Source organism: Onychostruthus taczanowskii, unplaced genomic scaffold, assembly GCF_017590055.1.
Source record: "Onychostruthus taczanowskii isolate IOZ18803 unplaced genomic scaffold, ASM1759005v1 scaffold40, whole genome shotgun sequence".
Classification (NCBI taxonomy): Eukaryota; Metazoa; Chordata; class Aves; order Passeriformes; family Passeridae; genus Onychostruthus; species Onychostruthus taczanowskii.
In genome coordinates, this window is record NW_024501460.1 from 4,821,530 (window position 1) to 4,844,511 (window position 22,982).

General features: G+C 42.8%; 1 protein-coding gene and 1 long non-coding RNA gene across 3 annotated transcripts in view; both read left to right on the top strand.

The window, feature by feature from the left end:
• The first annotated feature begins 8,239 nt into the window (after window positions 1-8,239).
• On the top strand, window positions 8,240-14,378 carry LOC121340494. Its single transcript, XR_005953317.1, has 3 exons — window positions 8,240-8,366; window positions 8,724-8,814; window positions 14,225-14,378. It is a non-coding gene; the product is annotated as an uncharacterized LOC121340494 (long non-coding RNA).
• Window positions 14,379-17,374: 2,996 nt separating this feature from the next.
• The window catches only part of F13A1 (coagulation factor XIII A chain), a 59,288-nt gene continuing 53,680 nt past the window's right edge, over window positions 17,375-22,982 (top strand). The window contains exons 1-2 of one of the 2 annotated variants that reach the window (XM_041413221.1): window positions 17,375-17,514; window positions 18,433-18,586. In XM_041413221.1, the coding sequence (XP_041269155.1) occupies window positions 18,439-18,586 (148 nt within the window). In that variant the 5' untranslated portion in view covers window positions 17,375-17,514; window positions 18,433-18,438. The remainder of the gene's footprint in view (window positions 17,515-18,432; window positions 18,587-22,982) is intronic. The other variant, XM_041413222.1, reaches the window with a different exon arrangement.

The following is a 22,982-nucleotide window of genomic DNA, read 5'->3' on the forward strand; positions in this document are numbered from 1 at the left end:
AAGCCAATGGTTCTCCATCTGTCATCAGAAATTTGCCTATCTGGCCTAGGGGTAGTTTCTCAAAGATTCCTACTTTTCTTGTAGCCAAACTACACTAGAGAGAAAGGATAAATTAAAGTAGAAACAGAATGGAAACTGGAGGGAGAGCTGTTGTGATGAGGTAACTTTCTCTTGAATTAGTGCAACTGGGTTGTGTTATGATCAGACTCTGTCACGGAAAATTAGTCCCAAAGATGACCTTAAGAGATCATTAAACCGTGTTTCCTTCTGAAGGCAAGTGCAAATTTATCAACATCATCCTTGACAGATGTGTGTCTAACTCCTCCTTCAAAATACCCACAGATGGAGGCTTGAAGTTGAGGTCTCAAAACTTAAATAAGCTTTAGCCAGCTATAGCAATGAGCAACTGTGATGACTAGAATTAAGCTTATATTCTAAGGAGCTGGAAAAATCAATCATAATTTAAATATCTGAGTGTATAGGCTAAGTATCCAAATCACAAAGGTAATTCAAATTTAAGCTTTGTAGACAGGTGAGACAGTAAATATCCTGGTTTTGCTGCCTTTTTCAGTTTGTTTGTACGGGTTTTATCCCTTTATTTTAAAATTGTGTGTTTTCTCTGTCTTTTATAACAGCTTTGACTAAAGATACAAAAATACCTTAATATCTTTTGGTAGGGAGGAGCACATAGTTTGGTTTTAACAGAGAATTATTTTCTGTCTTCATTTCACATGGGGTGGAGGTGAGCAGTGGTGGGTGGCAAGGCAGTAAGTAACCAGTTAAGATTCCCCAACTTCTTACCTGCCTTGACATGAGTTTGTAAAAACTGCTGTTGAGAATCCTTATTTAGTACTTGGGCTTATTTGGTTTAAATGTCCAGATAACTGCTTTTGTCTCTTTTGTGCTTACTATGGCCTTCTTTTAGAATCCTTTCTCTCCAAAACTGCTGAGGGATGTATGGTGAAAATTGTCTGTGAACAGAAGTCTTGACTTCAGAATTAGGTCATGAGTTATTGTCTGAGAGTTTGGTCCTTAAAACTAAACTGTCAGCAAGAATCATTGAAATTGCTAGGAAATATACTGTTAAAAAATCAGCTTGGTTTTACCTGCACAGCAAAGGAGGCTGCTGTTTGTACTTTCAGGAAGGCTGGAATTTAGACATTAGTTAGGCTTGTTTTATGGCACAGACCTAATTCTGGCACATACCTTCATCTCTCTGATATTTTGTTCCCGAACCAATGTAGTGAAGGCTGCAGTGTTTTGAACTGAGTGCATCCTTTACAGATATGAATCCCTTTTCTAAAATGGGAAAAAAGAGAAGTATATTGTGACTGACAGCTCAATCTCAGCTTTGCATCTAAGCAAAACCCTGCTCTGTGTGCAAGGCAGGAAGTGAATTGCAGAGCTTCCGAAATAGCACAGAAACCTACATTCTGCTTGCAAATACACCATCCAGAGCTTCCACAGGGGCTGCAGTTCAGTCCCCTGCAAAAAAGACAGCAATCCTGGTGTGGAATAACATGTAAAAAGCTATGTTGTGATACACACTCACAATAAGACTGCCTTACAGCAGGTAGAAAATCTTCTAATTGCTTGGAGGATGTGGTGGAAGGTTGCCTTGATTCAAAGGTTTTGTGAGAAAATGAAGCTGAGTGTGGCAGAGCAAGACTTTGGAGGTTCAGCCTGGTCCCATGAAACGGGTTAGGTCAGATGAGGTGCATGCTAAGGGAAAGTAAGCCAGGATCCAGCACATTTGGGTCAGTATGGAAAGCAAGACCTGGCATTTACATCTAATGAAAAGTGTCAAAGTAGCTCTAAGCAGGTGAGCTCCATCCAACAATCTGCTTTATTTTGGTTCTTTTTCTCTTACGGTGGGACTGGGTTAAACTAACTGGATCTGTGTAATGAAACCTCTTAAAATGACCTAGAAAGGAGGTTTAGCTGACCCTGTGTGCTTATTCCCAGCTCCCAGAGCTGTCCCTTCCTTTCTTTGCAGAATTCTTTCATTCTAAGGCACAGCGTGGGGAAGAATAAACATGTACACGATACGCATGCCAGCAGATTATTCAGGTGCTGGTGGCATCACTGTGTGAGATGGCATTAAACAGGCCAAGGTGAAAGCAAATCAACTCACACTTCCTGCCCTTCCCATGCCAGCACATAATTAACATCCCAAGGTGTAGTGTGTCCTGATGAGGGAATTGTTGAGGAGCAGTGTGATGCTGGCTGCAGTTATGAGAGGTCCACTGGCATTGCCCAGCTGAGCACAAGCACAACGTCACAGGTCAGCCACTGCAGAGTGTCCCCAAAATATTGCGCAGGTGCAGTCTGGCCACAGGTGTGTTATCTGTGTCCAGTGCCTTGCCTCAGGATGATCAGTGGGAAGGCAGAGTCCAAGTGCTCAGGGTAGTGATGGTGGGGAAATACTGAAGCAGTGGGAGAAAGCCGTGTCCTAATTCCACCAGTGTGGCACTGGTTGTTTTTATTTTTTGCACCTCTGACATAATCTGTTGCATCAACAGGCTGCTGAATCTACCAGAGTCTGTCCAGGGAGTGTAAAGATCACAGAGGATTGAGCTGCTTTTTTGGAAGGCACAGGTCTCTAACACTCACTGAAAACTTTTAGATGAAATCCTAAAAGTTTTGAAATTTCTAGAGGAGCAGTGAGAAACATAAGACATGGGCATAATCATGCTGGGGTATTCTGTCATATTTAATGCAGTTAATAGTAAATGTGTGTGTGTAAATATGTATTCATCTCTTTGTTAAATGGTTTCTCTACTTATGATTCTAGGAATTTTTCATATTTAAATTAAGAGAATATATGATTCCACATCACCTGTATTTGCAATCCATTGTAGAAGAAAAGTATTGTGGTAGTTTCTGTTTGGTGCATTTCAGGAACAAATATCTGAATCTGGTTTATTCAGATGCACCAAACATATTTAGTTGCAATGATAGAAGTTTTATAATATTTTGGAATGTCACTTTTTATTTGCCTGAATGGAAAATAAACAGCCTCTTTTTTTGCCGCACCTCAAAAAACAAATAATCTGGGAATTGTTTTAAGTGCTGGAAAACACCCACCAGAGGTACAAAATGTAGAAACAGAATTGTCAGCCTTCCCAAATGATTAATCCTGGATTTTAAATGACAAACAAAAATTCATCCCAAATGATAATTTTCAGGAAACCACAACTAAATGGGAGGACAGCTTTCAGTTGTCCCAGTTGGGTTTATTTTCATCCATCCTTCATGGCATCCTTTTCTCTAGTTAGTCCCATGGGGTAATTCAATGTTAAGAATTTCACTCCCTGTGAAACAGGTTATGGAAAAGCAATGTAATAAAAGTTTTGAGGCTTTCAGAACACATCCATTCCCAGTCCTCTCAGGTTTCCTATTTGGAATGAAGGGAAGGACACAAGCACAGGACACCTGAGGGCTGTACCTCCACCTCAGCTCCTTGTGTGCTCTGCACCACTGCCATGCAGCAGCAGAGCTCTAGGTTTGGTGGGGTGGTGCTACCACCCTTGCTTTGGTAGAACCCTGCAGGGATATGCCTACAGTCCATACTACAAATGGGAATAGCATCACCGTTTCCATCAGGTTTGTCCTTTCCTCAATGAGTGTCACGGTATTCTCTATCAACAGCTTCATTGATCAAGGCATAAATGAAGGTAGGGAGCTGAAATTTGCTGTCCTCTCAGTGCTGAGAGGATTGCTGGCTCTGCAACCTCTTAAAAGAAGGAAAAACATGAAATTGCTTTCCTCCCTTTCTCTTAGAACAGAGAAGTCATTAACCTCAGTAACAGGGAAGGGGGTAGATTTTTATTCCCAGTGCCTGGGGGCATTAGACAAGCAACTGCTCTTAATGTCAGCATTGATGTGTCTAAGTAAGTTAGTCCCTTTCTGAAAGCATAACATAATGAACAGAGGTTCTGACTGTGAAGTTTTAGCCCAAGTGGGTGGAGGAGAACAAGGCTTACAAAAGAAAGGCCAAATTCAGGTCTGTTTATGATAAAGGAATATCTACATGTTTACATTTATCAATGTGAATTTCAAGGAATACATATATATATATATACATATATATATACATATATATATATACACACATATATTTTTATATATATATGTAATATTCAGTGTGAAAAATAAAAGGCTCTTCAGAAATGTTTTGGTATTGTGCTTTAAAAAAATGACACTTTCCACTGCCAGTCATGACTTTAAGTCAGATTATGGCTAAAACTATTAAGGGAAGGCTCACCACAGCAACAATCACATTGCTCCCCTTCTGCAGAGGAAATGGAAAAACACTCAAACTTTGCCAAACTGAATAAATTACCAAGATTATCAGAACTGTAAGGAAAGCCATATGTAAGCAACTCTGTATGTTTTTGTGTCTGGGAGTGTGTGCAAATGTGTTAACTGGGTTGCAACTCATTAAATACTTAAGTCAAAGGGGGCAACTCTGAAAATATGCTCAAGAGACAAAAAATTAATGCAGTTATATCTTAATTGCCCAGCAGATACCTTGTGAAGGGTAAAGCTCACTGCAGCAGTGGGGGACTGCAGTCCAGCTGCTGGGCTGGGCTCTCCTGCCCATGGTGGCCTGGAGATGGGATGGAGCACATTGATGCTTGCTTGGTCTTGCACCAATGAAGCTGAGAAAAGGCTGCTTTGCTCCCAGAGATGCACTCTTACTCCACTCTCATGGCTGTTTTTACTTATTTGGCATAGTTTGCTCTGCCAAAGTAAAACATGTCATTAGCCACGGGGGGAAGAACAGGGGTGGAAGGGTGAGGGGGCAGGAGCAATATTGTCACTGCTTGAATTGAAGCACGTTATGCAGGAGTCTGCACTGGAAACCTCCTCTTACCAGGCTGCCCACACTGTCAGTGAAGATAGGATGACTTTTTTAGAGGCAGTCCAAGGACGTGACTTAGAACAGCTGAAATGATATCAAGTGCTTTGGTGAATTCATATTGCATTAAAGACTCTAAAATCATCCTATGGAAGTCCAGAGCACATGGCTTTTTAGCACTGGAAGAAAAGGCACAGAGTGCAAAGGCTGCGTGTTCCCATTCTCTTGCCATTAGTATGAGCACTTATTTAGTTGTTTGTAGGTCCAGAATTAAACCCTGGATTGTTGTCTGTCCAGGGGCCTGCTATCACTTTCTGGCTTGGATTTCTAGCTCAAAAGCTAGAAATCTAGCTCCATTATTTTTGGGATCACATATTTTAAATACATGGTGCTTGACTGGTCTGTGCCTTTAGCCTTTTCTACTTTCCAGATTCACAGTTGTTTTGCAAAGGAGGTGTGTGCTCCTGCTGAACAAACTTAAACCTTCTGATAATAGACTTGTTCTCTTTACTCTTTGTTTTATGTAGACCAAGGCAGCTTGGGCTTGGCCGGATGATCTAAGTGATGCCAGTGATATCCTGGCCCCATTTGAAGTGTCTACTAAATGATGGGTTGAGTATAAGTTGTATCTATGTCTGCTGATGCAGACTGAACTCCAGTAATATCCCATACCTGATGGTAACATGGCTGGAAAAGAGTTACGATGGCTGCTGCTGTCAGAAGCAATGGGGCTCTCTCCTGACTTGTAGGACATGCTGTTCATGGCCCTCATGTGCCAGTGCCAAAGAGGCACATGAGCAAGCAGGAGGCTTCAGTCTGATCAGGCTGACTGAATACTCCTGCTGTTGCCTCCAGCTTGTAAAGAGCAGCTTATGGTGAATTTAGTTGCTCTGCAGTATTCTGCTTTTTTGGTTTTTAAGTGCAAATTTAAAATTTTCTTGACAACTTATTTGAAGAGCCCCATGGGCCCTTGCTCTCTTTTCTGTCTTTTGATGGCTGCCACCTTGCTGTGCCCATTGTGGCTCCAAGGCTGGCAGCCTGCTTAACCACACAGCCTTGCCACATGGCATGGGTTTTGTGCTGGTAGGGGGGGACACTGAGCCACTGCAGTGGGGAGAAGTTAATAATGGCAGCTGGCATTAATGAATTCTTCATCACCCAGGATCAAGGACAGGAATCACAGAGCTCAGAGGGTTTCCATGGACGTCTGATGCAATCTTGATAAGTGAGTGAGTGGAGGAGATGAAAGCACATCTGGATGTGCTAAGGAATGCCTAAGCACTGGGATTCTAATACTTAATTCAATGCTTGTGCATTAGATGGTTTGGTTTGGTTTGTTGGTGTTTTTTTCCCCATCTCTTTTTATGATTTGCTTGTTTTTCTGGATAAGGAAAGATGAGTGGTACATATGGTTAGATGTATGTTATTGTGTGTATAACCTTTAAAAATAAAGTTTTCCCCAGGGTGTAGTCTAGAAGAAAATTCTATGCATCAATGCAAGATAGCCTTTACAGTGATTTAAACTCTTGTTTGTTTCCCCTGTAGTTGTTATTTCTCTCCTTGCTAGTTTGATTTAATTTGAAGCAAAAAACTATTCTGGTTGTAGGCAATTTTGATCTAGGCATTCAGGAAATGGAACAGGATTAGATCTACAGAAAATACAACTGCGAAAGTCCTACCAGAAAAACGTGTTGCTTCCTCCACCATCCTGTCAAAGTCAGGTCTGATCAGGGCATCTACCCTGTACCACTCTGACCTACCTGTTAGGAGGACAGATTCTGAACTGGATGAGAATAGACACAGATTATCTTTCCCCTTCAAAATTACTGTCTCCAAACTAAGGTCTGTATGTTATAACCAACACTCCAGTCTAGAAAGCTGAAGTGATTCCCAGCTGCAAAACTCATATCTGAGTTTCTGATAATGAGATAATATGTGAGAATCAATCAATTTCTTCCACCCGGATTTATGGGATGAAAGCCTCAAATATGAGGGATATATCTAAAGCAGCTGTGGGTCTTGCCTGCATTATAGTTTGGGAATAACAGGCTCGGTACCCTCTAAGCTGAACTCTGCCTCATGGAGTGCCTTTCTGGGGACTAGTTTGTTCTGTTTGTTGTACCTTCCTGTCAAATGTGATGGGAAATCAGTGAACAGGAGGTCCCTAATCTCCATGGATACTTGTCTCTGCATGGTGTCAAAATCTGAGTTGGCTGTTAATTTTCTCATATTTTGCATATGACTAATTTACTTAGAAAGGGAGGGAAAGGAAGGAGGTTATTTGAGATTGAAGTAAAAAATAAGAGAAAGGAAATTTGGCAGTGGTTCTCAACTGTAGCTCCTGGGAGGCCTCCAAAAGCCTGTCCCATACCTGCATCTCCCAAGCTTGTTGTCAGCTCTCACGCTTTGTTCTGTACTCAGAGCAGGGTCTCAAAGGAACACAGCTGCTGCAGCTGCTTGCAGACCAAAAGGTGACCTTTCAAGTAGCTGAGGCATGATGCATTATTTAGTGCATTCCTAGCTAAAATGGAAATGAAATATTTTTGTTAGAACAAAGATTTGTTTGTCCTTTCATTTGGATGCATCCTTTTTGCATCACACAATAGTGTGGCATGCACACCACTCCTTGGGTTTTCTTCTGGGCAGTTTTTTGTAAGACTTTGAAAAAACACTGACTGTTTACTAGAAGGATCCTACTAGCCAAATGTAATAGACCTCAGTTTAGAGGTACCAATTTTGCAAAAAGCCCAACTTCTTTTTAAATAATGTGCAGGAGTGAAAGCTTCCTGGTGAAGTATATGTCTTTCGACTATCAGCTGATACTGGTAAGTACCATAACCAGCTGTTACTTCAACATGAAGTGTTTTGCTTCTTCCAATTAATCAAGAGTCTCTTGGAAGTTGCCATAGCAGGGCATTCATTACAGGGATGTTTAATGAGTAGAATATATGTCATTTGCATAGAGAGAGGCTTCAGCAGTGTTCCCAGTGATCTGTGATAGCCAGGTACTTAGGCTCTCTGTGTATCTGTTGGGTGAAGGAGGGGAGGCAGATGGGACCAATTTTTCACAATGTCTGACATTAAAGTTCCTGCATGGTCTTCCAAACAGAGATTCAAAGAGGCTGGAACCTATCTCTCCTGCTGACTGTGAATGAAGACTGCAGTATATTCAGCTACAAGTCCATCTGCTCTTTAACATTTTTTTTAAAATCTATCTAAAAGTGTTTTTCCTTTGAAGTTTCCAGCACCATTTATGAAGGCTCAAAAGGGGTATTATTCTTATGTTTCAGATGAAGAAAACTGAACTGTCAAAGTAACATCTGACTTGAGAATAGCCAGTATTCTCCAAGGCACCAGCAATTAAGAGGACCTGGAAAAAGATCCTGTGCCTACCAGGAAATTTCACTGATCTCATCAAGCTCCAAAATTCAGGAAGGAGAAAAAATCTGCACAAATGAAGAAGTGCCCAGCAGATCATGCTGTCTTGTTAAAAACCCCAGTGGTAAAAATTTTTTATAAAATGATATGTATCTGCTTCTGTGGGATTATTTTTAGCAGTAAAAGAGTAGATGGTGTAAGATAAGTGAAGAGGGATTCCATAAATAACTGCATTTCAGTTACCTGTTTGGCATCATCTTAATTGCCACAACAAACAGCACAAAATGGCAAAAAAGGAACATCTTTCTACTCAGAAGATAAACTGCTTTTAAAAAGAAAGGAATGAAACCCAGGTCTATCATTTTTAGAATCCCAGTTCACTAAAATGGATGTGACTGGAGAAGCAGAGGCACCTGAGCAGCTTTGGAGACATTTCTCTGGCATGTTCTCACTGACTCTGAGACCTTATTTCCAACCACAGGGTCTGTTCATCCTAGTGCAGCACCCTCCAAACCAGCCTTCCCCAAAGGATTCAGCAGACATGGTCTGAGAAAAGAGCTAAGCACAAGCTGGTAAGCACTCACTGCAGGGACTTCTAACTGCTGTGGGATTTAGTCAAACAGTAAAGTACAAGCTTCTACTATGACTCATCTGGTGTAAAACTAGTGCTAAGTATTGTACATAATTAAGACAGCATTATTACAGTGAGATGGCACTTCTTTTTTTGGTATGGTTAAAGTCGTGAAAAGGTGCAATGTTTGCAGCCTTCAGAGCTGTGAAGATGAGGAGTCCTGATAGGAGTTAATTCTAAAAGATATCATGGCTGCAGTGAGTATAGATCATAATTTGCGTTATTGCTGAAGCATTACATGCATATTTCTGTTGCCTTTCTGAAGAGCTGTGGTATTTGTGAGAATAAACACGACCTTAGAGTAATGTTCATTAGATGACACTTGCAACACTGGCCTTTCTACACATTCCAAGGGTTTTCATAATTTTTGAACCCAGAAATCAAGCATTTATTTTGAGCCAGATTTTTTAAAAAGGTCTTAATGGTTTTTCAAGTAACAGGCACAAGAAATGATATTTGCCATTGAATACAACAGAACATGTAGTGTCAGTGAGCTACAGATTCAACATTTGAACTCTGACTGTCAGCAGGTACAAAAGTATTAGTAAGACATTGTCCTTACCAATGGGAAAATTTGAACAAGTAGGTCATTCCAATTTGCTTGCTTGTCCCAGCTTTTTCCTTCAGATGTCCACAAATCAACTTTGCTTTTAGTGAATGCATGATCTTGGTAAAAATTTATTGTGGTATAATGCAAAGAAATTCAGCTTATTGGTCATTATAAAACCATTTATTCAAGTTACTTGATTCTCGTTATCCTTGACTAGAAACTCCTATGGTGACAAGATGGTGACATGGACCATTTTAAGGGACATGGCTTTAAAAGAACCCATTTCCACCTGTGTATTCCAATGGATGCCTTTGTAGTATGTCAATGCTCTTACTGGAAAATCTATTGGCTGCTTCTTCAACCTAACTTTACGACCATTTTTCTTATAGTTTCCTAACATGCTTTTTATACTGTGTTTTATACACATCTCTAAGGAATTATTTGTGTAAATTACAGGAACTACAGAGCTTCAGGAGGAATCCCAGGCAAACAATGCACTTGGGTGAAGACATCTTAACAACAGCCAGTGAACCCTTTCTTTTTGTATGAGTTGAACAGCAGGTCTGAACATTCTGAATCCCAAGGGTCTTTCTGAAAAAATGATCATTTAATGTAAAAGACAGATCAGTTCCAGTTTTGTTTGCACTGCCGCTTGCCGGATGAGTTTCCAATCTATTAGTGAAGCAGTAAATGCTCTCCCGGCAACCAACAATTGATGTTTTGAAAGCAAATCAAAAGCAATGTAAGACTGTTGAAGAAAAGGGTTTGAAAGGAAAGGAGTGAAAGATCGTACCATTCCTATGGTAGCTGCAAAAGTCTGTGAAGATTACAGCTGAGAGAGGGATGGGCCAGAGACCAGAGACAGACCAAGGACAAGATATCTGCCTGCAGAGTTTTGTCCTAACATGCCTTCTTGCAGGCTCACAGCCTAAACAGCACAACTAAAACTCGGTAGGGTTGTTCTGCTAGGGACACACCGCCAGGGGTGGAATTGCTTGAGAGGACGGATAGGCCTCAAAAGGAGAGAGCAGCTGTTGACCATAGTTTTCATTTTGGACTTTGTTGAGCCCTGACAGGATTTATAGAGAATCTGGACATGTAAGAGAAATACTGTGCATGCCTGTTCTTTGTAACATATGGTTTTCACTTCAGCTGAGGAGCCAGGGACCTTGCTGTGGGTGCATGCAGGAGTTGCAGTCCTGATACACTCCCAGCTGCTCTGACTTTTATCTTTATTCCATCCATGAGTTCACTACAAGCCCAAAGGGAAAAGTATTTGTATTCCACTGTGCACATTGACAGTAATTTTGTGGATGCAGCACAACACTGTAGAAAGAGACAGGTATATGGAGCATTTAGAAGGCAATAATTTCTTCTAACTTTTTTATTTATTTATTATTTTTAGCCACACTCCAAAGGTTATAGTGGGAATAGCAAAGGAAAGAACTTGCAGCCTTCACAAAAATCAAAACCTGCAGCTTGTGTTGGATGGGTTTATTTGGCACGCATCTGTGATTATGAAATGAATTTTGAATCACTTTTGAACTTCATCTGGATAATGATTCATCCTTTCAATTTCCCTTTTCCCTCCAGAACATCCGCCATTAACGAACCAACTAGTTGCAATGTTTTACAATCCACATTTGAACCCATTTCTCAAAAGATTGCACATTTCCTTGAATAAACAATTACTCAGCTCGTTTGTACAGAGATAAGGTCAGTCTCGGGACTGAAAAATGAATCAACACCCCTCTCTGGAAACCATCTTTGAAATGGTCAAAAAGCAATTGCAGTAGGAACATGTTAAACTGCAACTTCATGCTGCAGAAATGCAACCTCAACAGGCAGCTTAAGTGTTTCTGTACAAACAGATAATGTACAGCCTTGGTTTGGTTGAGTTGAGCCCATAACAGGGTTTAGGCACATGCCTGAAGATGGAATTACACGACTGAAGTTAAGATGTGCTAAAGCGTTTTGTTGTGTTTGGCCTACGCACTACATCTGTGTTTGTATTAAGAAGAAAAGCTGTTCTACAAGACATTGAGGCATTTTAAAATGTATTTTTGTTCCGAACTGGAAAAGGAAGTTTTATCTTTTAATGAAATTTAGGAGGTCTTTAATTCCAGAAATCTTGTAATTGAGTGTACTTGAAATACTGTGTGTCAGTAATGTTGAAATTATTTGAGACATTAAGATTGAAATATTGCATGTCCACATATGTCACTTAATTAATTAGAAGCAACTGTTAACTATGTATGCCGGAATTGCCTGGGTTATGTATTACCACCCCCTGGATACAGAAAAGAGCTGTGGTCTGGTCTAGCTTCTTGGCTGAGATGCAATGTTCTGTGAACATGCTTCTCAGCTGAGTAGTAAAACAAGGATATTCATCTGTGCCCAGAGTAGGCCTGGATCTACTAAACCCCACTCAGTCCAACTGGATTTAGGTAGGGACATCTCAGGTGTCTTGTACCAGGTCTTTGCTGCAAGTGCTTCAGAAATGCAGAGCACAGACCCTTTACTTTTGCTTGTAGGTGGTTTGGGTTTTCTTTGGCTTTTTGGTTCTGCCTTTGATGTATCCAAGATAATTCCATACTGTCTAGGAGCCATGGTACAGCACCATCATTTTCATCTGCTGCTATACATGAAAACTGAGCCCCTCTGGAGCTGAGGGCTGTGGCCAGCCAGGGTGCAGAACTAGGCTGCAGCTACTTAAAGCCAAGCTGGGTCTTTGCAGGAACTTTAATGTTACCTTCAAGCCTGTTCTTGCCATGGACATCCCACTACCTGAGGACTGCAGCCTGGCTTTAAACTTAAAAGCTAAAATTTGCAAATCAAAGCTAAGCATGCTTTGGTAACTTCTTACTAACCATATTCCCATAATCAATTGTCATTTTCTTGAAAAAGTTTCGGTATTGTGGAATCAGCCTTCACTATAAGGGTATTCTTGCACTGGGAAGAATTCAAGCAGCTCTGTGGGTATATAACAAGAATGACAGACAAAGTCTGACCAGATTGAATATATTGCTTATTCTGCCTGTGTCTAGATACAGTGGTTGTTCAAAAGGGAGTAGATATCCGGAAATAGTCTATGAATGGGAATCATACTCTGTTCCTCTCTGTTTCCCCTGCTCTTCAAGTTACATCTCTTATCTCAGCCTCATTGCCTGATAGATCAGGTAGGGTTGATCCCCAGGCCAAGGGCTTATTTGGATAGGTGGGCTTAAGAAGACTGAAACAATTGTTTTAGAGAGGAAACTTTCTGTGGCCAAGGCACATGGCACCTGTGGTGAATTTTATTCAGACAAATGTTTCATCTAAAATGGACTTTCCTGCTTTAGTCTCTAGGTAGTTAAGGCTTTGCTTGGATGTTCTGCCCTTTTCTTTTGGGGTTGAAATAAATATCTGAGGTTCACAGTCTTTGTGTCCCCATCAGCTTCTGGGTCAGCTGGCCAGCAGAGAGGTTGTCTAATCCCATTTTTGAGAGATGTTCTTTCATCTTTTAAGGCCTCAATTCCAGCAAAACATAGATTTAGCTAGAGACTGTGAATATTGACCCTTATGACAACCCCCTCTGCCCTTGCTTGGCTCCTCTCTTACTCTTCCTGTAAGAAACTAGGGCAGTTCCTAGTGTCCAACCAACAGAATTCTTTGATTTGGATGTAAGAATAGGAGTGGGAACCCGGATTCCATGTTCATAATAGTCACTAGTATTAGTATTAGTATTAGTATTAGTATTAGTATTAGTATTTGCTGCAGTTACTACATGGTCTGGTTAGATTTCTGCTTGAAGAAACAGAACAGCTTCACAAATGAATATAAAAAGATGTATGTGTTTTCTCAAGCTTATGTGTACTTTACTGTAATCTGACGCTTACTGCAAGAAATACATATTATATAATTGGCAGTGGCAGACACATATTCTGATAGAAAAAAAAATGTATTGAATGATACACTGTGTATCACTGATAGTGACTTGCAGCAGTATTTCCATAAAAGTAAAGGATAATTTACCACTTGAAAGTCAGGCCTGAAAACCAAAATAAAATGTTTTTCTGTTTCTGTACCTAGCCTTGGATATATCTCCTCTCACTGCAGACATCAGCAGTGTAGACACATATGGCAAAACCCATCACCCCAAGCTCCCTTTGCAGTCAATACAGGGAGCAGGCACTTTTAGGCCATGATTCATCTGACCTATTTACATGTCTGCTGTAGGAGGAGATGAATCACTGCCTAGGCTAGATCTGTGTGGAGGATAAAGGGAGCCTAAGATGGCCAGCACAGATGCAGATGCTTGTAAAGATCTACACTTTGAATTTAGGCTTTCAGTTTGCAACAACAATTTTCCAGAGAAGAGTAAAATTTCCTAAGCTGTGTTTTTCTAGCAGAATATGTGTATGAATATATACATCTATGGTATTTTTCTCCCTGCAACAGAAACATTTGCAACAATATCTTTTGAACACTGGCCCTATATCCCCTTCCAAATGTTCTACCATCTGAAGAGCTGCCATTTTATCTCTCTCTGCCTCTGCCCCTCTTTCACACATACAGACATGTGTACACATACCATATTTCAGAGCTGGGCCCTCTGAGTTTTCAGCATTAACTTAAAATATATTCCTCTGTGTGTGGTAGCCAGAACTACTGTTACACGCAGACAGATATTATAACTGGGTTTGTTTTCTAAAAAAATCCAAAGCAAAATATGCAAGCAAAAATGCCAAATGAAGATTTCTGAAATTTCCCTCTGTTTAAAAATAACATTTTTATTAGTTTGGGTTTTTTTTTCTTCTAGGATCTGCTCTACTCTGCCTGCAGCCTTGGTGAGGCAGAGCATCACAGGAAGAGGAACATGAATTCCTGGGAGACAAGTACTGATGCAGAGGAAGGGGGAAGACAAGACTTGATCATCTAAGAAAGAGTGCAGGTTCCTAAGTAAAGCTGTGAGATGACAAGAGAGCCACAGCTGTGTATTATGTATAGAAGGCCAGAGTTGAGAGTCTGGTTTTTTGAGGGTGATGTCCTGGCAGGTACTCTTGTGCACATGCTGTAGTACAATGTTCCAGTGCATTCATACATCCATCTACGCTGCAAATGGCATGGGAGTGATATTTTAAAAACAGAAGAAGAAATGAAACCACCCTGTTGGAGAGCTTTACAATGCTCAGCTGTTCCCGAGGAGTGCTTGGTGTAGTTACAGCAGGCAAAACATCACTCCCATCTAGTCACTGGCACACAGCACAGCAACCCATTTATGTGAGCACCTGGTTGATCAGTTTGCCTGTGACAGATCTTGGCACACCCTCTCCTCTGGCTGTAAAGCTTTACTGACTTGTGTGGTTTTTCCCCCGCAAACTCTTGTCTGGCATGGGAGGACTTGGAACAGAGCAATTCTGGCTCTGGCAAAAACAGGAAAGTACATTTTAGATAACCCTTTATGGTGCAAGCTTTGCAGCCATTTAAGGCTTTTCTGTGGGGTTGGAGAGGAAGGGTTGTCCATCATCCAAAGTCTGTTGCTGTGGGAAGGGTGCCTGTGACTGCAGAAGTCTTTGACAAAGGCCGCGAGCATCTGAAGGCTGCTCTGAGAAATGGATATGGGCTCGCAGCTCCCCACAGGCTGCTGTGCAGAAGTGAGCGCTTTTCCACCGGTCATCCCAGTGCATCATTCATTAAACATAACGCCCTACAGGAAAATCAAGGCTTTGTGTTTTCCATACCCGCTTCTGCATCAGCCCTGACGTCAGTAGGTTGGAACCACGGAAGTTAAATTAAGGCCAGTGCAGTCTAATAGGCAAGGGATAGCAAATGCTAAGAAGTCAAGGTAATGAGAAAATACCTGCCATCTGGAGCTGTCATAAGTATGAATTTACATCTCTCCCCACAAAATAAATAAATCACAGCCTGCAAAGCATTACTCTCCCTGGATGCAAAGTCCCACTCCTGCCGCTGCCACCAAAAATTTTGGCCTCCCCACTTTCTGCGTGGTCGGTGGCTTCTGCGGAAAGCCCCAGGGTGACGTGCCTGGGCGCGGGGAGACATCCGCAAGCGCTGCCCGCTCAGGCGTGACGGCTGGAGTGCAGGGATCTGCTCTGCTGCAGCCACTCTCTCTGACGGAAAGTTTTCCTCCTGGCTCTGACAGCACCGCAGCCACTTGGGGAAGCACATGACTTCCTTGGGAGACGGTGTTTCTTATTTGTGTTGCAGGCCTCCAGCAGGCATGGCACCGAGGCAATATTTATATCAGTTTTTGTAACATCGTCGCAGCAGCTGCAATTTTGGGAACTGGAGTGCTGGAAGTGGGAGAGAGAGGCTCAAAGCACAACACTCCACATAGAAATGTAGATGCAAGGGGAAAAAAAAAATAATGGCAAGAAAAGAAAATTGGCAACCAGCCTCCTCCCCCAGAAAGCTCATTGTGTTCCCCGGTGCCAGGGGTGCTGCTTGCCCTCCAGATGGTTACGACAGGGCCCATCTGTGTAAAAGTGAGTCAATGGCAATTGCAGCTCAGGATGTGTGTGATGGGATCAGATCTGTCCCCTCAGGGTGCTTGCACTCCTGGGGGAGCAGGACAGGGGAAGGAAAGTCCTCCAGCCAGGTGGCGTTCTGTGCTACAAGCCAAACAGTGTTCAGCAGTCTTCTCATACCTTCAGCTGTGAGAAGGCCTAGTGCAACACTTACCTGTGTGCAGGTAACCAGGCTGTCCCCAAAACTGCTGCAGCCCCATGCTGTGCCTTGGCAACCAGCACTGAAAAGCTCCCTACCCCTCCTACTGGTGCCGTCATGCTGCTCCAAGGTGCCCAGCTCGGGTCTCTGACCCATACTCTGCATGTGTCCTGACCTCTGTGGAGCTGCCTTGCTGTGGCTGGCAAATCCCCAGAGAGGTAGGATAGGGGTCCTCTCTTCCAGATTATTTACTTGCTGCTTCCCATGAGAAGCATTCTCTCCTTTTCTGCCCCCTGGCTTGATTTCAGTGGTGTTTAGCCACTGGAGGTTTGAGAATTCTCTTGTGTGGGGCTGGAAGTGACAGCTGTCTGAAAGACAGTCAAGTTGTCTTCCCTGTGTCTCCTTGTTCCTTCATCTGCCCTGCAGATGCAGAGGCAAGTGAGTACCCTTGGCGGGTGCCATGTGTGCAAGAGGGGCTCTCCACTTCCTGTGCATGTTCTCAGTAGGTGGTTTCTACCTCTACTGCCAAACAGCAGCATCTGGCAGAACATAGGCCTGAATTCTTCCCTGTCCATTGCTTTTTCTCCATGTAACTCCACTGGCCTGTGGAGTTATGTCTGACAGAGGAGGTGTCACACATTCTCCAGATACCTTAGAGCTTGGTGAAACTAGAAGAAAGTTGACATGAAGCTAAAAAGCTCCCACAGGGTGCAGCCCCTGACCTGTTAGGTGATGCACATTTCATCATGGGCAAGAGCTGAAGGTCATTTGACCCAAATATAGCTGTGTGGTGCAAAACACCTTCATTGTCCTGGACACCACAAGGTCTCTAGAAAAAGCTGGGCTGCCAATGAGCTCTCCAGTTCATGTGTCCTGCAGCCTCTAAAGGACTGCTGTGAGCACCAAGCAGGGAAACCATCACTGTGTCTGCCTGGGAGGACTCCTGAAAACCAGCACCTGAAGCTGCATCACAGGCTCCCTGAGGCAGAGACACCACCAAAGACTGGCAACATGGTAAGCACGGCTTCTTGGACTGTGGGCCTCAGAAAATCCCCTCCAGTTTCCCATTTAATAAGCTTTTGGGCCATAAACACTCCTACTTTATCCCAAAAAGAACTGAAACTTCAATGGCCAAGTTGTTTCCTTAGCACAAACATTCTGAAATGCTCCTGGTGAGCAGAGTAGGGGTAAGAAAGGCAGGGAGGGGAGGGAGGAAGAAAAGACACGCCAGTTGTGGTGGCAGATCCTCTGAGGTGGCGTTGGGAGGGCTTGGCAACATTTTCAACATTGTCCTATTGCAACAGGAAGGAGGAGGATATACAGAGGTTACTTAAAAGCCCCCAACATTTTCCCTGCTTCCATTGCACTGCAAAAATTCTGTAAGGGAGAAGAAAAAAAAAAAAAGGACTATCTGAAAAGAAGGTACCCTTGATAACTGAAAAAACTTTTAGAGCTTACTTCTATTAAATAATTGCTACATTTTAAATTGCTGTTTTCAGGGGCTTTGGGAAGAAGTTTTGTTCTCAGTCATTAATATTTTCTTAGAAGGGTTGCATGGCTTTTTCACTGCTACATGCTTACACTGAAATAGATGTGAAAGCAGTTATGAGTAGCTCAAAAAGGCTCTGATCAGCCTACATCTAAGATTTCCCTTAAGGATCTTAGTGGGAGAGAAATAAGTGGATAAGTGCTTTTTTCTTTTCCGTTTTTCCCCTTTACACCCCTCTCTCGTCCCCCCTCCCCCTCTTTTTTTCAAAAGTGTATTGTCTGGGTGCAGGAGTTAGCCTTGTAGATATTGGATGTTTGTGTGCATAAGGACAAAAATACAATTCTCCACTTATCCACAGACTGTTGTAGGCTGTAATATTTGGCTTGATTGCAGTATGACTTATAATGTCATTTTTATTAGGGAGAGGTAGTGTGTGATGCACTTTCTGAAAATATAATTTGCTCTTTTGGATTCAATAATGCTTTTATGGAGGATGAGAGAGTGAAAGATTTTCCAGTTCTTTTACCTGAAACTTCCTAATGTTTTTAGTGCCCTGCTTCTCCTAGGCAAGTACTTCTGTGTTAGACTTCCCTCTCCTTCTCCCGCCCCCTCCTTCTTCTCTTATTCATGTGTTTTGATGAACACAAAATGCCTTCCAATCCTTGGAGAGCTGTACTTATCATTAGACTGATGTTTTCTGCCTCTCTGGTTTTATTTATGTAAGTCTAAAAATGTGAAGCTCACTGGCACCCCACATTGCCTTTGGCTTCTCCCATCTTGCACGTGCCATGCTAGCTCATGTTTGCTTTTTCCTTGAGCTCTTTCTTTCATGCTATTGCAACTTTTTTTAGCACAGGATGTCTGAAACAATGAGCACCAATGAGGAGAATAAACTTCCTTTGAATGGGAGAAGAGCCATCCCACCAAACTACTCCAATGATGAAGAAAATGAGGTTCCTGAGATGGAAGCTTTTGGATTGATACCTAGAGGATTTAATCCTAGAGGTACAGTGTACAATTAAGCTGTAAATCTATTTTTACATCTTCCATACTCTTAGCACAGGTCTGTGAACTAGATCCAAACCACTTTTTCCTTACATCTTTCCAATTCAGACAGATTTTCTTACTGTTCATGGGAAAACTTAATGAAACCACCTGTGTATATGGAAGTGTTAACATGGGTTATGGGTGTGGAAAGTGAGGAGTAAAGAAGCTGAGTGACCAGTTATCAGCTTGAACTGTGAGACTGGTTAAAAAAAGGCAAGCATGGGTTTTTTCCATTTTGATCACAATCACAGAGTCACTTTAAGAAGCCACTGGCTTCAAGCATGGCTGTGGCAGCATTGGAGTGAAGGGCCAGAAGGAATCTGTTCTCTTAATGGCTCATCTCATTTATATGGCCTTAAACTGCCTGTGAAACTGCTGCAAAATGTTGTCTGGCAGGGAAAACTTTTGCTATATATGTTCAGCTCACTCACAAAAAATGAGACGAAAGGGAATACCCATATGATTATTTATTCTCCTGTGAAAAATGTTTTAATCATTTGGCTGGGGAAACAAAACAATATCATGGTAGAGAATAGACAAATCAAAGTATGTTCCCAGTGTCAGGTCTTTGGAGTCAACCAGAAATAAAAAATATGTAAGATCTGGTTTAAAAGAAAACAGGATGAAATTCTGAATGACTCATTAATAAAATTATGTTAATTTTTTTGCCTATTTGAATTGAACAGCAGAAGTTGTTGAATGTGGCAGCTCAGGGTAGCTGGATGTAATACTACTTAATGCTCATAGGGGACTTTTCATCCAGAGTTGAAGGAGTGCTTAATAAATGTGGACAATAATTAATTACTGAATTTCACACATTGGGAAACAGGCAAAGAGATTTTAAGTGACAAGTTGCAAAGCATTATTTCTGTAATCCTAATCATGTGCTTTAACCACAATCCCCTCCCCACACACCCCTCCCTACCCCCATCTTAATACTTACACATTTCTTTTATAAGTATTTGTTTTTTAAAAAATGCCTGAGCAAACCAACTGGCCATTCTGCAGTTAAGACTGTAGAAATTTTGCTTGAACCTGTTCTGACAACCCTGTAGCTCTGGGGCAAGTGTGTGTGTTTAAATTGTCAAATGCAATGCAGTGCAGGTCCCAGCTAGACGCTGTTTCAAACCCAGCACCCTCACAGAAACTGGAGATGTATTACTGTGGGACACCTTAGAAGGAAGGCAGCCTGTAGCTAAAGCCCACCAGTACCAAGAGAAAGATTCCTGTTGCCTTTTGATGTGCTTCACATCAAGCTCTGAATGAAGTCTGGTGCTTGTGGGTGGCAGCCTCCTGCTTTTCAGAAATGCAGTGGAAACAGGAATGTTGGGTCAAGTGAGTTGAGGCAGGAGCCCAACATGTCCTTAAGGTGATGCTGTTGTTGAGAAGAACATATTTTCTTGTCCAGAGCAAGAGTTTTGTAGCCATTGGGTAAACCTGACTATGGGACTTGTATGGCTGAAAATTAAATCTGTGCATAACAGCAAAACTCTTTGTACAGCTGGATCACATCTGCTGTGCGATTCTCTTTAATGCTTGTAGCCAAAATATGCAAGGAGTGACCTGAAGGGTCCCTGAAGGGACTGTAGCAGTGTTTTGGTGCACATCAGCTGTGATCTAAGCCTGTGGTACCAGCTGATACAAGCGTGGTCTCTGGACATATTGTTTGGGGCAGGTTGCCTAGGTCACCTGTCAGAGCACATTAAAGGTTTCTTGCCCCGTGGAGCTCAACCTGACATTCAGGAGCTGAGCTTGCCCAGAGCACTCTCAGTGTTGTGCTTGGGGGATAAAATGATTGTCCATGGTCAGAGCAGGAGCAGCACAGTGCGATGAGGCCCTAGAGCTGGGAGCACATCCCGGCAGAGAGCTGCTTGTGACACCTTCCCCTTCTCCTGCACACCCCTACACTTCTGGGCTCCAGATTTTTCTGTGGAGGTTCCCAGATTTCTTTGCCATAACACACTGAAAAAAGCATGCAAGTGCTTTTGTCTCTGCTGTTACAATGGAGGTGTTTTTCAGCCTTTGGACACCTGATATAAACATCTAAAGACCTATGTCTTCACCTGTGTCAGACTGTAGCCAACACAGAGCCATCGGGTGAGTGGAGGTGAGGGCACAGGCTGTCCGGAGAGTCACTGGATGTCAGTTCCATGGTGATCTGTGCCCTTCTCTCAGCTCCACTGCCTGCAGCAACCAGCCATCAGCTGGCCATAATAAGCTGTTACATACCAGGCTCACATCATTTAGATGCCTAAATTTAACTGAATTCTGCCCTTGATCTGTGCAGTGTAGGAGTCTACAGCTGAGCTCGTCACCCTCGTTTCCCTTGACAGCCAACAGAGAGAAACAGGCATTTTTAGGGTGTGATTCACTTGACCTATTTTAGCTACTACTCTGGGATGAGGTAAGACCCTGTGCTTGCCTAGCTCTCTGCTGACACCCACTTTGACTCCGCTGAATCACAGCCAGGGCGAGCAGGGCGGCTGCCCTGGTCAGCTGCGTCCCCAGCCCGGCCAGTGGCTGCCTGCTGCTGGAGCTGCGGGAGGAGATGCTCATGAGAGGCACGGAGTGCTTCTTCAGCAGGAAGCCTGTGTCCCCGGGAACATCCCTGTGCCTTGTTCTCCCCCTGGCTCGTCCAGTGTGTCGTGAGTGGGCTCTGTGGGGGGACACAGCCCTGTCATCGCACTCACCTTTGCAGAGTCCAGTGAGTCGCCAGGCATTTGTGCTTCCCCTGCTAGTGGAGTGATGGGCATTTCCTTTGGAAATTCATGCTATTTTTTGGAGTAATTCAAAGCTCTTCCTCTCTGGTTGTCTGAGGAAACCTGATGTTTGGAGGCTATTCTTTTTATTTGAAAAACTGCTCAACTTTGTGCTCATTTATTGCCCTGCAAGCTTAACATTACACAAGGTTTAAGAAGGCATCATGCTGTTGCCTCTTGTGCAGCAAACCTGCTTGCCCTGAACAACAGACCAGGCTACAGACAAACCCTCAAGTGGACCTGACTTCAAAGGAGGTCTCAACTTGCCACCTGTCCCTCACAGCTGAGCATCGCCTGGAGCTTTCCTTTGGATCACACCCTGGTGCTGGTCTTAGCACATCCCATTACCCTGCTTGTGTTTTGCTCTTTGTAATTACCGTTACTGTAATTAGCACAGGCTCAGCCATGGGTTATCTTCATCTGGCAAGATTAAAGTACATTTTAACACTGAGCCCAGAAATGAAATGTGTTTTTTGCAGATGTGTATGGCTGTGTTCTGAGAGGAGCTGAGTAAAGTCCTGTGATAAATGAAACAAATGCTGAACTGAAAGCCCAGGGTGGCTTAGCTTTGCAGTTCCTTGAAGGGGCTAACATGCAGAGGAAGGGTGGGGTCACTATTGCCCCCATCTTCTGTTTTATTGCAAAACAGGAGATGAAAACAAAACAAACCCTCAGCTCTATTTTTATGCCTCTTTGGAATGCGGGACAAGCTGAGCCAGCTTCTTATTGATATTCACAGAACCCCAAAATATACAGCTTTTACATGTAGTGCTTTCGGCCCAGATGGGTTTGAAAGATGTAAGGGGAGAGATTGCTACCTGTCCACGCTTCATCCCTGTGCAGAAAATTTCTGCCTTGTGTAATTCAATTGTGAGTTTTGTCAGCATTTTTGGAAGAGCATTGGTAAGTTTTGCAAGAAGGGAGGTGAAGATATGCCCTACTTCACTGAGGGGCAATGGGAATGATTTCTGAGCAAAATGTTTCATACAGACAAGTCTGTAACCTCAGCCAGTGCTAAAATCAGTGGATTTTTACAGAAGTTACTGCAGAAACCTGGTGAATTGAGCAGAGAATACAATTACGTTGTCATGGGACTCTAAGCCTGACTCGGGATTGAGCAGAGGATTCTAGCCCTTTTGCAGATTGGGGTTAGCAGGAGGCAGATGGTTTTGGGTTCAGTTATGAAGGGCTTTTCCATGAAAGGTTCCTTATCATGCTGTGTCCTCAAGCATATTACTTTCCTTCTGTTTCCTAAAGGACACAGGTAGGGATCTGAGGGATGACACAAGCAGGAGTGGGACCTACTCCCATTGCCATTACTCCCCTGTCTGTCATTGGCTGTTGCCCAGAGCCCAGGATGGAGCAGGAGAAGGACCATGCTGACCATGCTTCCCATCCAGTGAGGGTGCTGCCTGCAGGGCTCTGGTGCTTGTCCAGAACTGACAAATTAAACCATTGTGCTGAGCTTCTGTCAAAGGGGCCACATTCAGCCTTCAATGACTTGAATGTCTGACTCATTTACTGAGCACATCATTCTTGCCCACAGTGTGCTTAGTAGAAAGCCAAATTAGCCACCATCACAAATACACATAGCT